Raw genomic sequence first — 15,199 nt, 5'->3', positions numbered from 1 at the left:
CTTCTTCTGGGTCTCCAGAGCTCTCCTGGTGCCTGCCCATTTCCGACTCTGGTTTTTGAACACCCCTTTCAATCAACAAATGACCAATTTCTTTTAAATAAATTTTCTTTCAATGGATTCAGTTTCTGCTGCTTGCACACAAAAATTATGGGTTTTTTTTTTTATCAATTATAACTAAAATACAAATATAAATCTGTATACATTTTAGAAAATAAAAAATGCTAAAGAAAAGCTATTAGGCTTGTTTTCCACGCTGTAGAGTATAATACATACACAATGATAAGGTATTACATATTCAGAAAAGAATGTAAAGGAAGATGGTTTTAAATGTTATCAAAGATTACTCAGAAATGTATAAAAAGTAAACTTTACTGTACAATATGTTGTTTTGTTTGAGCGTCGATAAGAAAATTCTCTTCCTTACCACTGAGTTAAGGGGAAAGGGAACTCCAATAAGAGAAGCCATCAATGGTGCTATATCAGCCTACAAACAGAACAAGTCCAGTTTTAAGAATTCTAGAGACATCAGCAAGAGAATTCATTTAATGCAACTGTATTTTGTACTACAAGCAGCATGCTTATTAAAATCCATTATCTTCAAACATTTAATACACATTAGATACTGATCTTGAAAAATGTCATTAGCTAGAGGTACATGACCTCATGAAAAGAAACCATTAAGAGCTCCAAAGGTAAAACATATTAAAACAAAAAGTTACTTATCCTAGTAGCAAAGAAGTTGACCACTTTATATGACACACTTTCAGTATTATGAAAAGGATGCCTTAACAAGGCAAAAAATCAATAGCAACAGTGGACTTTACCTGGAGAAATGCATATATTAACTAAAGAAAGGATGTACTGGAAGGAGGTGTGACCAGCCAGTGAAGCCCAGAAAGACACGCCCGACCAGAGCTCTTTGGACAGCAGACCCCAGACACTGTGGCGCACGGCGCCTCTTCAAGTCCACGTTCCCAGGAGGGCTGTTCAGGCTTTGTCTGCATGTCTCCCTCTCCCCATCACTCTGCAGCCCACGCTAGTTTGACCTTTTAGCATCCCATAGGCTGCTCCCCCCAAGAGAACGAATAACTTTCATTTTCCTGAATCTTACTGCTGGTTTCCACGTTAGGCCTTATCACTTTTCAGGCAGGCAAGTGCTTGGACGTCAGAATGCCCACTTCCAGATCCGCGCCTGTAATCGCTGAGACCTTGGGCAGGTCAGCTAACCTCTCCAATGCCTCCGTTTTCTTGCCATTAAAAAGTACGTAAAAGGTTCTCCCAGACAGTTATGGCATGATTGAATGAGATTGAACTTAGAAAGGACCTGGCACACAACAACCCTGCCAGAGCTGGTGGCTGCAGATGCTGCTGCGATTATTACAAGGACGAGACCTCTCGGCAGCGCAGTGTAGACCCCTCTGTGACCCCACACTCCGTGGAGTTGGCGGTCTCACCATGGCCCATCTCCACATCCTTTCTCTGGTCCCTCACTTAGGGCTGGCAGTGGGTCCCAGGCTCTCAATCCTTCTCACTTTTTACCATCTGGACTCTTTACGAAGGGCCACCCCACAGAAAACTGGAGAATGGCAATGGCCTCCTTATCGCCCTCCCCCGGAACGCACGGTGGGCCACCTGTGATCTGTTCTCCCCGTTGCAGCCCCAGGGACCCTCCACGAAGCCGAGGATCACGCCGCTCCCCAGGATGCAGACGCTCACGGGCTTTCCCGAGCTCTAGGATTTAGTCCACGAGGCCCCCAGGCCCTGCGTGATCTAGCGCGGCCTTCCTCTGCCTCGCACACCAGGCTCTGCTGCGCTGCCCTCCAGCTTTCTGCACGGCCCTCCGGCTCGCCAGGCGTCCTGCTGGCAGTCCTGCGCGCCTGCTGCTCTCCACCTGAAAAGCCTCCTCCTGGCTTGGCCTGGTAGCTCCTATTTATTTCTCAATCTCGGCCCAGTCCTCAATTTCTCAGGAAGCTGTCGCTGGCCACACAGGCTGCCAGACACAAAGGTGCCCCCTTTCAACAGCGGATCTGTTCCAAGATGCCCCCCATGGGTGCCTGAAATCGCAGAGAGTGGCCGAACCCTCCGCACCATGTTTGTCCCCTACCCGTGCACTTTCTCACTTCAAGGACACACTTCACGGCTTCTCCTTGGCGTCTCTGAGCTGCCAGCAGCCCTACTCTTGCACCCTGGGGCCACTAAGTAAAATAAGGGCGCCTTGACCACAGCACCGTGACACCAAGACAGTGGATCTGATGACTGAGACAGCTACCCAGTGACTGGACGGCGGGGAGCGTGGAGACACTGGACAGAGGGAGGGTCACGTCCTGTGGGGGACGGAGCGGGACGGAAGCAGATTTCATCACACCACTCAGAATGGCATGCAATTGACAACTTACGGAATTTTCTGTTTACCATTTTTGGACTGTGGTTGAACATGGGCAACTCCAACCACGGGACGAGAAACCGCAGCTAAGGGGGGCTCTTACTGCCCATCTGCTCTGTGGCTCCACCGGCCTCTTTGTGGTACATACCACAGCTATCATTGTATGTCTGTTTGTATAATTTTATGTCTGTTTGTATCTGTCCTCACCCCTAAAGTATAAGCTTCCCTGGGCAGGGACTGTGTCTGCTCTTACTCACCATTATATCCCTGACACAGTGCTGAATGATAATGTTTGTACATGTTTAGACAATACTGCAGACACATAATAATGTTGATGGAGGAAATGAATTAATAAATTCTCCTCTAATGGAGATCTGAAGTAGGATTACTGAGAGAGCAATAGCGGATCCTATATTCAGGGATTTTTTTGTTTGTTTGTTTGTTTTAATAACCCAGTCTGGCTATAAGCAAAACATGTTCTTGTTCTATGATCTTCAAGTTATTCCTATCCCTTTGACAGTTATTTTTACTGCAAATGAGCAAGTTGCTATTCTGATTTCATACACTTGCATTTATTTGGTAATATACATTCATCCTGAGAAGAGAGAGCATTCTTAATGTGCTGAGAAAGAACAGGCTTCTGCAACCACAGGCCTGCAAAGGAGATCCTAGACCTTGGTTTACCCACCAGAGCCAAGAATGTCAGCTTGGGAGCTGGCCTGGAGAAGGTAAGGCATTCCTGCCACTTTGGAGGCTATATGTCAGTGATGCCACACTTTCTACAAATAAAGATGGCTCTTTATGTAGCATGTAGTCCACAGAGAAACTTCTATGCTTCCCTTGCACAGATGGCGCCCCTAGTCTGACCTGATCAGGTTGCCCCAGCATTTTCCTATAATATAAGGTTTCTAGCTGGATCGCTTACTCTCCCGTCACTTTCTCCCCATTGCATTTGTAAAGATCCTGGATAGAATTAAAGGTAAAATAAGCATCAGTAAAAGTACTATAGGAAAGAAGCCTACAATGAGGCTTTAAAGCACCGAGTAAGACAACCATGACAAGAAGTCACAGAAATTTAACAGGCATGCACACTTCAATTTACATATAGTTATTTAATTAGCCCCTGTTATTTGGAGGGAGTCTTCTCCTGTTAAGTTATACTTGAGGCTTTTTATATTTTGTCAAAAGAAAGATTAGTTGGGCTAAAATATTTGCACTGAAAGGATTTCCCTTAGTAATTAAAATGTTTTGAAAGATCATTTATCATCATTATACTTGATACATGCTTTTCTCAAGGTTTTTTTTTTTTTTGGTCTAAATGTCTAACAGGAGATAGAAGTAAATCTGAACACGATTAAATTGAGATGAATACCTGATTGATATCTTGCCTCTTGAAGTGCTCCAATTTCCATTCTGAAAGACACAATTAGACCCAAAAGCTGATGTTCAGATTAAACAAAGACACAAAAGCTGATGTTCAGATTAAAAAAGAATGGGTCACTTCGTTATCATGAGTGGCCAATGCTTAATGAAACACAAAAGTGTTGGGAAAGTCTATTTTAAGTCAGTATGAACCAAAAGGATGCTTAAAAGGCAGAGCCATATATTTTTACAATGAGACTTTTAAAAGAAAAACTAAAAAGTATTTGGTGTTTTCTGTGATAATTTACTAAACTTTCAAAACACTCATCTGGAGAGACCGGCTTCAGAACATCCAAAGGCTGAAGAAACGGGGAAACTACAGGATGAGATGCAGTGGCAACACCCGGCAGCAAGCTGCAGCCGGCCACAGTCCTGCTGCCCAGAGTCCTGAAGGCAGCTATCTTCCTGTAAGAGCAGCTGCTTGCAAAATACTTAAAACTGTAGCTGTGATGCACCTACCATCATTAATCCTGAAAAGTTACAATAGTGTAAGATAAAATTAAAACTGCCTTCAAAGATCACCTCGTTCTTCTGTCTTTCTACATCCAAATTCAGAAATTTCAATAAACAGTAACCAAAATTATTATGAGACCCTGTCTTGATTTAATGACTGTAAGATATATTCCTGAAAGGGTTTTAAGGTATTTTATGATGAAATTTCCTTCAATAAGCTAATAAAGTTTAAAATATGTTCCTACTTCGATTAGTCAGCTACTGTAAAAATTCATACTAATCAACTGATGAGGAAAAAAATATTTCCTTTCTTTGTAACTTATAATATTTAATATTCATGTAAGAAACACTACATTCTTTCTGTCATGATTCTTAAAGTCATGTGATTCAAAAACATTCATTCACTGAAAAACCCCAAATGCCAAAACACAGTTCTAGCTCCTAAGTGTGAGCGTACTATTTACCCCAGGGCACAGGGACCTGAAATGGTACAACTGCACCAGAAAACAGTTTGGCATTCTGCAAAAAATTAAATATAAGAGTTTCTTTTACCCCATTTATTCCATTTCCATGTATCTAGCCAAGAAAAGGTAAAACATACATCCACCCAAAATTTTTCACAGAAATCTTCATGACAGCATTATCCTAACAGCCAAAAATGTGAAAAGGACCCAAATGTCCCTAACATGACTGTATTTAAAAAATGGCATCTACACCAATGAAACATTATGCAGCTGTAAGAAATACACTACTGATACATGCTATGACACAGATATACTTTGAAAACATTATGCCACATGCAAGAAGTCAGACGAGGCACACACTGAATGACCCCATTTATATGAAATGTGCAGAACAGGCAAACCCACAGAACACAAAGTAGATAAACGGTGGCCAGGTGATGGGGAGAGGGAGAAATAAGGAGTGACTGCCAATGGGGTTTTGGGGGGCTGAGGGGGACTGTGAAATAGGATAGTAGAGGTGATTGCACAATCTTGTTCATATACTCAAAAGAATTGTACAATTTTAAAATATGAATTTGATAGAATGAGAATTATATCTCCATTAAAAAATTCCAAAAAAGAAAGCAAGCATCTAAGAAAACTTAATATACAAACCAAAGAGTCTTCTGTGGTCAAAAAAATAAACTGAACACAACTCGAGTCTGAATCACTGGATGAGGCTTTTAAAACATTTCGAGGCCTCACCCAGACTCATGGAATCAAAACATCTAGTCACAAGGTCTGGAAATGTGCATTCTTAAAATACCTGTATTTTTAACAAAATAAAGCTCTGGACGAGTCTGATGAAACTAACCCAGAGTAAGCACTTGGAAGGAATTTGCTTTGCCCAATCACTAAAAATGCTGGTGGAACTCTGAAAAAGAGCCTTACCTTACAAAACAAGCAGAGCTCCAAGGAAAAATAACGCCCTTTCCTCGGGGACTGAGAAGCAAGGAGGGCCGGGACAACAAAGACCCTTCAAAAGTACTAGTCAGGGCGGAATCTGCCCGGTTGTGAAGCATCAGTTATGACACATGGTGAGTCATCTGACTGATAGTCTCTGCAGAAAAGATTTGACTCACGGTTTAATCTACATCCCAGTAAAAATAGGGAATGTGGGGAAAAAAAGCAACAGTATAATTTATACTTGAACTTTCATAAGGCAAATGATTAAGAATATAAACGCTGAATATTATAAATCAAATAATAGGAAGTACACAAAAGTAATACATGGATATAGTAATGGCACAATTTCAAAAGGAAAATTATTATTTGAAAGGGCTTTAAAAAATTTTTTTTATTAATTATTTTTAGACAGAGGGGAAGGAAGGGAGAAAGAGAGGGAGAGAAACATCAATCAGTTGCCTCTTGCACGCCCCCACAACCGGGGACCTGGCCTGCAACCCAGGCACGTACCTTGACTAGGAATCGAACTGGAGACCTTTCAGTTTGTGGGATGGTGCCCAACCCACTGACCCGTACCAGTCAGGACTTGAAAAGGACTTTTTAACATTAAATTTTGGTTTTATTTTAAAATACTACATTTATAAAGATAATAAAGATAAATGTTTATACCTTTTAAAAATGTATCATTAAAGGGCTGAACTGCTACTTTTTGGGGGTACTTAATTCCAGCTCCCCAAGTGACGAAAGGAGTCAAGGTCTCTGAAGGATGACCAGCCCCATGGGAACCTACAAGGAGGACAGCAAGAGGAATAAGGCAAGTATACATGAACTTATACCTAAATACCTACTTCTGAAATACTCGAAGTTAATGCATCTATAGTTAATTCCAGCTGCCACACTCCCAAATGCTCGCAACTCTGTATAACAATTAGTTTTAAAATATTCCCAAAGCAAGTCAGAGCGGCATCAATGAAGAGGCACACACACACATGAACAGACAAAAAGGGCAGGATGTCTGCTGAGTAACCCTGGTGGAAAAATAGTAAAATAATCACAGTAAGACTGGGAGGAGATGCCACCAGGGTAGCTCCAAAGACAGAACGAACAGGGAAAGCGCTTCTGGGGAGAAAGCACCCAAGTCTGGGGCAAACGGCCGAGGCCAGGTCTGTTCTGGACAGGATGGGAAATCTCTAGATGTGCTTCTTCCAGGCCTCTCTGGCTGGTGCAGCCAAAAGCCCTCCTCAAAGTGGAATCAGCTCACTAGGGTTCTGCATTGTGATTGGGGACCTACACCACATCTTTGTCTCACTGCGTTCTCTGGGGACACCTGTGTTTTCCTTGGGGCTCTCATGGGAGGACAGGATCATCGAGGGGAGACTTTCAGTAGGAACACCTTCACCTCGCCACCTTTGCCCTCACGGAGTTAACCCTAGGTAGATCAATACTGGTAGCTTTTTTCTCCTCCCTACTTTCCTCTAAGTTACAGTATGAGAACGTATTCCTTCTAGTTAGAAGAGTCTGTATATAAGATCAGAATTTTTCACACTACCATTTTAAGCATACAATTACGTGCTACACTTAAGACATGTAATCCTCCTCGGCACTATATCTGCAAGCTTCATTGACTGCTTTAATTATAGGTACACATTGTTTAAAGACAGACTAACCCCAGTCTGTCATTCCATGGTCGGAGGTAAAGATAAATGCTGTTTTCTCATCATTTCCATAAAACTCTTTAAACAGGGACACAATTTCTTTAACTCCTTCATCAACTATTTTAATATTGTCCTTATATTCCCTGTTTAAAAAGAAACACAACAAATTAAATTACATAAATCAAAGTTATTCAACAAGAATGCACAACATTCAAAGTAAACTTCTGAAATACTTTTAGCATTCACCTTCACCATTTTAAAATCAGAGCCCTTTAGATTGTTAAAAATAATATTTCCCTGTTTAAAGAAGCAACAGAAAATGAAAGTTTTCAGAAATGATTTAAGAGGAGGGTACTGATTAGCAAATACATTTTAATGAATGCTTTTTAAGTCTCAAAGGCAACAGTGATTGGAGCCTTTCAGTTCATGTCTCTCATAATGGAAACTATATTGTACTTGCCACATTAATAGGTAAGTATAACTGTTTCAAGTACGGAATATTTTTATCGCTTAGACTGTGATATAAAATGTTACACCATAATGTAATATCATATCATATCAAATATGCTCTGAACAAATTATATTTAAGCTTTCTATACCTGTACACTGAAAAACTGCCAGAATGGCAGGGCTGGTTGGAGAAGGCTGGGGTGATACGAACTTTGTCAGTTAAAATAGGGCGTCACGTGATAGAAGGGGAGCAGGTGTTCGTTACTGGCAGCTCACCAAGAGGCTTTACAGTCAGACCGATCTAAACCAAATTTGAAATAAAGTCTAAAAGTATAACATGCATTCTTCCTCTATCTTATGGCCTGCAAAAGTGAGAAAAATATCTGCTATTCTATATAAGGAATGCTACTGAAGTATAGTATACAAAACAGTATACAGTGATTTGCTAGAGAAAATACTGACTAAATGGAACACACAGGAACAGTTAATTACGCCCTTTTATGATATAACACCATAAAATGCTTTTTTAATTTCAAGATTTACTGAATTTTAAAAATATATAAATTTTTTCTCTTCCTTGATAAATGAAGAATACAGGATATATTTTACTTACATTAATGTGCAGTCTGGCCACAGCACATGTGATTTTAACTTCTATATTGATCTATAGTTCATATGATTGAGAACTTATTCTACTTTAAAGTTATTTAAAATGTAAGTTTTGTTGGAATAATCACAAAAAAATCCTATTATAAAACTTCAAAAGTTCAAACAGAACGATTGTTTCCCACAAATAAAAGAAATTAAATACAGCGTTTAAATTACCTTGATGTTGGTCGGTGAGCATGTCCATTTGTATCTATTCCTAATAAATGTAAGAAGAAAACTATTTTCTCTTCATTTAGTTTAGAAAACAAAGATTGGTTGTTTCTGGCAGCATGAAAGAATTCCTATATGTAACAAAGCAGTTAAAAATTTAGTTCATTTATTTTATTTATAAAATAATGCTCATGAACACATTTAATTAAATTTATATATAATTATAACATTAACTAATTTAGTTTAAATTTGTCCTCAGGTCTATCAACACAGGTCCTTGTCATCTGAGACACTAATGTTCAAATAGGGAGTGAGCTATTTTCTGTGGCCAAAAAAAGGTTCTAAGAAGGGTATCTTATTTTATGAAGCTCTCATAATATTGAATAAAATGTAGAAGATTGAAGAAATATTTTGACAAGAGTGAAAAATAAAGCAGCACTAGGTCGGATGGGAAGGGGGTGAAGCGAGGGGAAATCAGGGAAGCCCTCATAGAGGAGGTGATGCATAAATTGAGTTTTAGAAAGCAAAGAGATTCACCACGGGTGAACTGTTAGAATCTGAGCCCAAGTGAAATACACCAGTCACCAAAAGACAAATACGGTGTGACTTCACTTCTATGAAGTAGCTGGAGTAATCAAAAGCACAGAAGCAGAAAGCACAATGGTGGCTGCCAGGGGCTGGCAGCGGGAGTGCCAAGGAGGAGCGGCTGTTGAATAGGTAGGAGTTTCAGCTTGGCAAGATGAAGAAGCTGTGGAGATTGGCCACACAACAATGTGAGTACACGTAACCCCACTGAAAACCTGCCCACTTAGAACCAGCTAGGATGGCAAATTTTATGTTATGTCTACTTTACCACAATATTTTTTTTAAAGTGAGTAGAAATTTGCATGGATCTGTAAACTGGCTTGACTTCAGCATGAGTCTCTGGCCAGGGCACAACGTCCCGGTAAAACCTCTGACTCCCTCTCCAGCCTCAACCCAAGCCTCGCTCCCAGGCAGTGGTCCCGCCGTGCCAGCCTCCCATTCCTCAGACTTCCTCCAGTCCAGGCCGGCTCTGCCTGCAGGGCCCAAGAATTACAGACTGCTGCTGGCCCGAATATTCCTCTCTACCTGCCATCCAGACCCACACTTTTCCTGTCTCCCAAATTTCTTCAGAGATCATCTCAAAAGTCTCAGGAAAGCCTTTCCCTAACTGTTCAGTCTCGATTGGAGTTTTCTAAAGACACAGTCTCTGCCCCTGTATTCTTCCTTCACACTGTTCACCACTGATGATTTCATATCTTTGTTGTTATATATACACACACACATGCATATATATGAAGTCATGGGCAAATCTTTTTTCCCCTGCTTACTATCATACCACTAACACTAACAATGTTGAAATAAAGAAAGGAAAAAGGCATAAAACCAGGCCAGCCACCAGCTATATGTGCCCATCCACAAGAAATCAAATTCATGATTTTCAAGTATTTTCAGCTATGTAAGCCAAGGGCCTTTAAGCAGCGGCTAACATGAATAAGTAGATTACACTAAAGTGTGATGATCAGCGAAGGAATTCACTAATTATTTTCTTAAAGAAGTTTAATTTAACTTGAAAATCTTCCCTGTTGACAAAAGTCTGTTGCTAAGAAAAAAGAAAAAGAAAATTTCAAGGAGAAAAATCCTGCTAAAACAAAGTGTTTATCAAAGAATGCAGAGCACTTCATTCCTGCTAAGTAAGTACAAAGACAAATGTAAACATACTGAGGGCACTGTTTACAAGCATATTGACAAAAAAGGCTATATTATGCAGAAGTTCACAATGTCAGGTCAAAAGACATAACTGGTAAAAAGAAGAATCATTAAGGGTCAATCAATGAAAGGTTCTTACAACAGATGAATCAGAAGTGATAATTTGAAGATGACGAACAATGGATTGATAGAAAGGAGAGAGCAGATAGCCACAATTGAGATTTTTCCCACAATTTTTGGTGAATTTTAATTGGATCCCTGGTGAAACTGTGATAACTGTCACTATCGAATAGTCAAAAAACTTACAGGCATTAATATTTTATTGATTAATCTGCTAATTTGTTTTTACTTACCCAATTTTTCTTTCAAGTACATTTAAAAAAACATCGACTTTCTGTTATTACAAGTGCATTACATTTAAACAGCATTTTCCGAAAGGCGCCTACACGTCACACGGTGCCACGACTGGGGGAGTGTCTCACACCGAGGGCGGCTCAGCAGACCAGGAGTTAAACGCAGGTAACTGGATTCCTACCTAGAGCTCACTTACTGTCAGAAACATGTATTATAAAAAGGTTATCTTTTAAAAATTATTTCTAAACTTCTCTTAACTGGTTGTTGAAGACTGTATAATTTCTTACTATCCAGTCTTAAAAATAGTGTGCTACAACACAGAACTTCTACGTTCGCACTCATAGAAACACTAAGATGCATTTAACTAACGAATCAATTTCTAGTGCGTTAGGTGTAAATGTGTGTGTTGTACATTAACCACTCAGTAGCACTCACCTTAACATGATCAAAAACCCACGTATCCAGTTTTGATACATCCTGGGCACCGAAGTCCTCAATGTCAGCCTCATAACTATATGCAAAAACATGGTTTTCTGTACCACCTGGAAAGGAAATTAGGGGGAAAATTTTTTTTTTTTTTTTTTTTTTTACCAATGTTTTAAACTGTTTATAAATATGAAGTGGTCATTTAAAGATCTTTGTGAGTAACGAGAATTTTTCCCAAAGCATTTTGCATTATGATGGGGAAGATAAAGATGGGAGGAATAGTTAACATTTATTGTATGTGCCCTGGACCGGGTACACATGCTGCTGCATTTTGTTCTCACAGTAACATAGTCTAATGTTACAGATACGCTACCTGTAAGTTAATTAACTTGCCGAAGTGACGATGCTAATACACAAAAATAAACACCAGAGTTTGTCTCCCTATAAGGATTAAATTACTCAAAAAAATTTTTGTGTGTCAGGATGTTATCATCTAAGATAGATGAAGTCATTTAATTTACAAAACTTCCTAAAGCGATAAGAAAATTCAAATAGTCACTTCTCTTACTCATAGAACATGTGTGTATAAGGGGGGACCCAAGAAAAAACAGAATTTATTTATTTAAAAAATTGTATATTTATTCTTACACGTTTAAACTTCAGTCACCTTCAAAGTCCTCTCCATCTGATGCAACACCCCTGTGGAGATCTTTTTCCCACTGCTCAGAACAGGTTTTGAACTTGTCGATATTGATGCCTTTTAGTGCTTCTGCCATTTTTTGTTTTACCTCTTCTACATCATCAAAACATTTCCCTTTGAGGACTTTTTTCACCCAGGAAAACAAAAAATGTTTCTAGGGGTGAGATCAGGTGAAGGGGGAGGGTGGGGCCCAGGGAGTCATGCCCTTTTGGGTCAAACCCAGCTGAACACTCAGCGCAGTGTGGGCAGGTGTGCTTGTAAATCACCCATCACGAAGTGGGCAAACGCACTGAAAGAGTCTTCAAAAAAAATTAAAACTTCACTGAAGCCAAACGCAGCCTCTCACAACAATGCCAGTAGTGCACTGATACAGATGGGTTCCTAGAACACTCACCTGGCAGAGGAAGCCAGTACTCTAAGGGGCCCGTCCTCCAGAAGATAATTTCCTTTTGGGGGGGCTCCCCCCATATATTTCTCAATATAATGGAATAAATATTGCTTATTGCCAAACAGTTTGACAGAGTAAGCAAATACATTAATCTTACACAGCGTCAATATTTTATCAAGAATCCAACCAACTTAGTAAATTTCTGAGTTAGATAGGCTCTTATAGGTCATAGGGAAGAGATAAAATAAAGACAGTCTCTTACAATATCAGTTTAGCTCCAAAGCGTTAGCTATTCCAGGGCTCAGCCATTCTAACTCCCACATCCGAAGTAAAGACCTGGGTGGGACTATTGGTTCCATAAGAAATGGACTGTCTCCAACCCAGGCACCGGCCCTGTCCTAGCAACCACGGCCAGAAGCAGGACGGTGTAAGCCATACGTAGCAACTTAACCCATCCTCGCCACAAGCAGTGCCCCCCAAAGCTAAAGTGCTGTTCAAAAAAGGGAGTATGAAAATGGCAAGCAGTTTGCAGGGTTTTTTGTGGCCTGCTCTACATAATAATGTTCTGTGAAAATCATAAGTAAAATTCTGAATATGTGTTTGATTTGAAGACATAATACTCTTCAATGATTCCAGTTAATTATAATTACACCCGTGGCTAAGTATAATGTTAAAAAACCTTTCCCTTATGTGAAATGACCAGTCATTCTGTCCCCTCTAAAAGGCATTTAATGACATAATATAGAAATAAAATCCAAGTGATTTTAGGAAGTAATATTAATAAATTTTATAATTAAAAATATTCTAATACATGCAGATTCATACACAGAAACAAACGCAACAAATCCAAATGCCAAGATCTTGAATATATAAAAATAGGAATCATAAACAAATTTTAATGTGTAAATGTTTATGTGACTATCTAACAAATTTTAATGTGTAAATGTTTATGTGACTATCTACGAATATCTTAAAATTTTTTACCAGCTTCTTAATTTATCAACATAAAAACCAGATGTCAATGAAATTGGATATCAATATAAAATAAACCAGATATCAACATCATCATCATGAGGGTTATACAGACACTTTGCTAAATGTTTCATATGAATTCTAATTTAATCCTAAAAACAAACCTATGAGAAAAAAATTATCATATTTACAAAAAGACAAGCTTAAGTTTAGAGAATTATCTAACTTGCTCAAGATTATAAAGCTGCTGAATGTTAGAGCCATAGATCGTTTCATCGAATCCAAGACACTAACAACTCTACGACATGTGCCAATATTTCAAGTATAACTCAGGAGGAAAAATCAAACTGACATGTCTATTCACTGCAACACACATCCCTATTTCAGAAATGTTAAATATGTTAAAACATGTATCTCAAAATCAATACAATAGTATGTAAAAAAATTACCTCACTGACTTATAAACCTATTTATTAACTGCAAAAATGTAATCAATGACTCTTACCTTTGGCAAAAATAGACACGATATCAGGGCTTCCCCAGCTCCATGTGTACTTGCTTTCATTGAAAAGAGAATCAAATTCTACAGGGTTTTCTTTCCATCCTTCAGATAATTGAGGAAAAAAGGAGCAAATAACAACAACAGTAATACATACATGGTGAAATATTAGTATATCCCCTAGAGAAGTATTTTTCAAATAATAACAATGAGGATTAATCACACAACAAATACAAAATAACAGAATTTGTTACATGTATCATAAATTTCTTAAAACTTATAATAGAGAATTTACTTTTTATTAAAATACAGAATTATTTTGAACTTTTGAGAGTTAACATCTAGGAAAACCGTAATAGATACATACAATAACATTCTTTTAATAGCACAGGGTGATACAAGTCTAAAAGCTGAATTCCTGAATTAATTCCAGTGTGCATTTATGTAAGGTCTGCTAAAACACTTATGAAAAGCATCTCAAAACATGCTTCACCTCGTGTCGTGACTCTGTTAAAGAAGCAATGTTTATATAATAAGCATTTCACGCGATGAAAGTGTCTGAACAGATGGTACCTTTGGCCACTGCACTGACGTCTTCATAAAACCCGGCTATCAGGGCTACGTGACCTGGCCGAGACTCGGTTGGCACACGTGTATGAGATACCCCCCAGCTGCCTTCGTGCGCTATGATATTCCTAGAAGACATTACAGATGAACAGTTAACACAGACTATAATTAACTCTGGTAAGGTTGTGGAAATAAGATTATTACAGGAGTCAAAACCAAAGAAGTCAGTCAAAATTGAAGAATGGAAGAAACCCTCCTAATCCCAGCTGAGCCCAGGAGTTGCCCTCCCAGCAGCGGATTCAGGAGCCTGAGTGACCCGGGTGGGTGAACAAAGCACCAACCACTGCACAGAAGCAAGATACAGACGCGCCGCTGTCGCTTCAAGCTGCGAAGTACTGAAATGGTGTGTTACCTCATAAATAACTGGCATGCGCAATAAAATTCTGCCACTGTTAAAATTTTATTAGGTGTGATGATGGTATTATGATCATGTAGGAGAAAGTCCTTGTTTTTAATAGATACACACTTAAGTGTCTGGGGATGAAGTGTTGTAATATCTTTTCTACAAATTTGTATTCTTTAAAAATTTTTTCAATTCCAGTTGACATTCAGTATTATTTTATACTAGTTCTAGGTGGACGGCATACTGATTAGACATTTATATTATTTATGAAGTGACACCCCCACCGTAAGTCCAGTACCCACCTGACTACGTTCCCTACGCTGTACTTCAGATCCCTGTGACTGTGTTGCAACCACCAATTTGTACTTCTTAGTCCCTTCAGCTTTATCACCCAGACCCCAGAACCCCATCATACCGACAACCATCAATCTGTGTACTTATGAGTACATAACATCTTGCTTTCAAATTATTCTGGGAAAAAATTAAGCCTGTGTGTGTGTGTGTGTGTGTGTGTGTGTGTGCATGCGCTGAGATAATGCAAATATGAAAAACGTTTAAAATTGTTAAA

General features: G+C 39.1%; 1 protein-coding gene across 1 annotated transcript in view; it reads right to left on the bottom strand.

Annotated features, from left to right (window-relative positions):
* PIGN (phosphatidylinositol glycan anchor biosynthesis class N) overlaps positions 1-15,199 on the bottom strand; it is a 71,876-nt gene that overhangs the window by 50,921 nt on the left and 5,756 nt on the right. Inside the window, exons 3-10 of the mRNA XM_090285424.1 lie at positions 14,235-14,356; positions 13,668-13,766; positions 11,112-11,218; positions 8,598-8,722; positions 7,335-7,465; positions 6,337-6,453; positions 3,756-3,796; positions 425-484 (exon numbers count right to left, since the gene is read on the bottom strand). Of these exons, the coding sequence (XP_090141550.1) occupies positions 425-484; positions 3,756-3,796; positions 6,337-6,453; positions 7,335-7,465; positions 8,598-8,722; positions 11,112-11,218; positions 13,668-13,766; positions 14,235-14,356 (802 nt within the window). The remainder of the gene's footprint in view (positions 1-424; positions 485-3,755; positions 3,797-6,336; positions 6,454-7,334; positions 7,466-8,597; positions 8,723-11,111; positions 11,219-13,667; positions 13,767-14,234; positions 14,357-15,199) is intronic.

The sequence above is a fragment of the Furipterus horrens genome, unplaced genomic scaffold, assembly GCF_987537825.1.
Source record: "Furipterus horrens unplaced genomic scaffold, mFurHor1.1.pri manual_scaffold_8, whole genome shotgun sequence".
NCBI lineage: Eukaryota > Metazoa > Chordata > Mammalia > Chiroptera > Furipteridae > Furipterus > Furipterus horrens.
The sequence above is the reverse complement of the archived record's forward strand: the minus strand, read 5'-3'. Positions and strand labels throughout refer to the sequence as shown.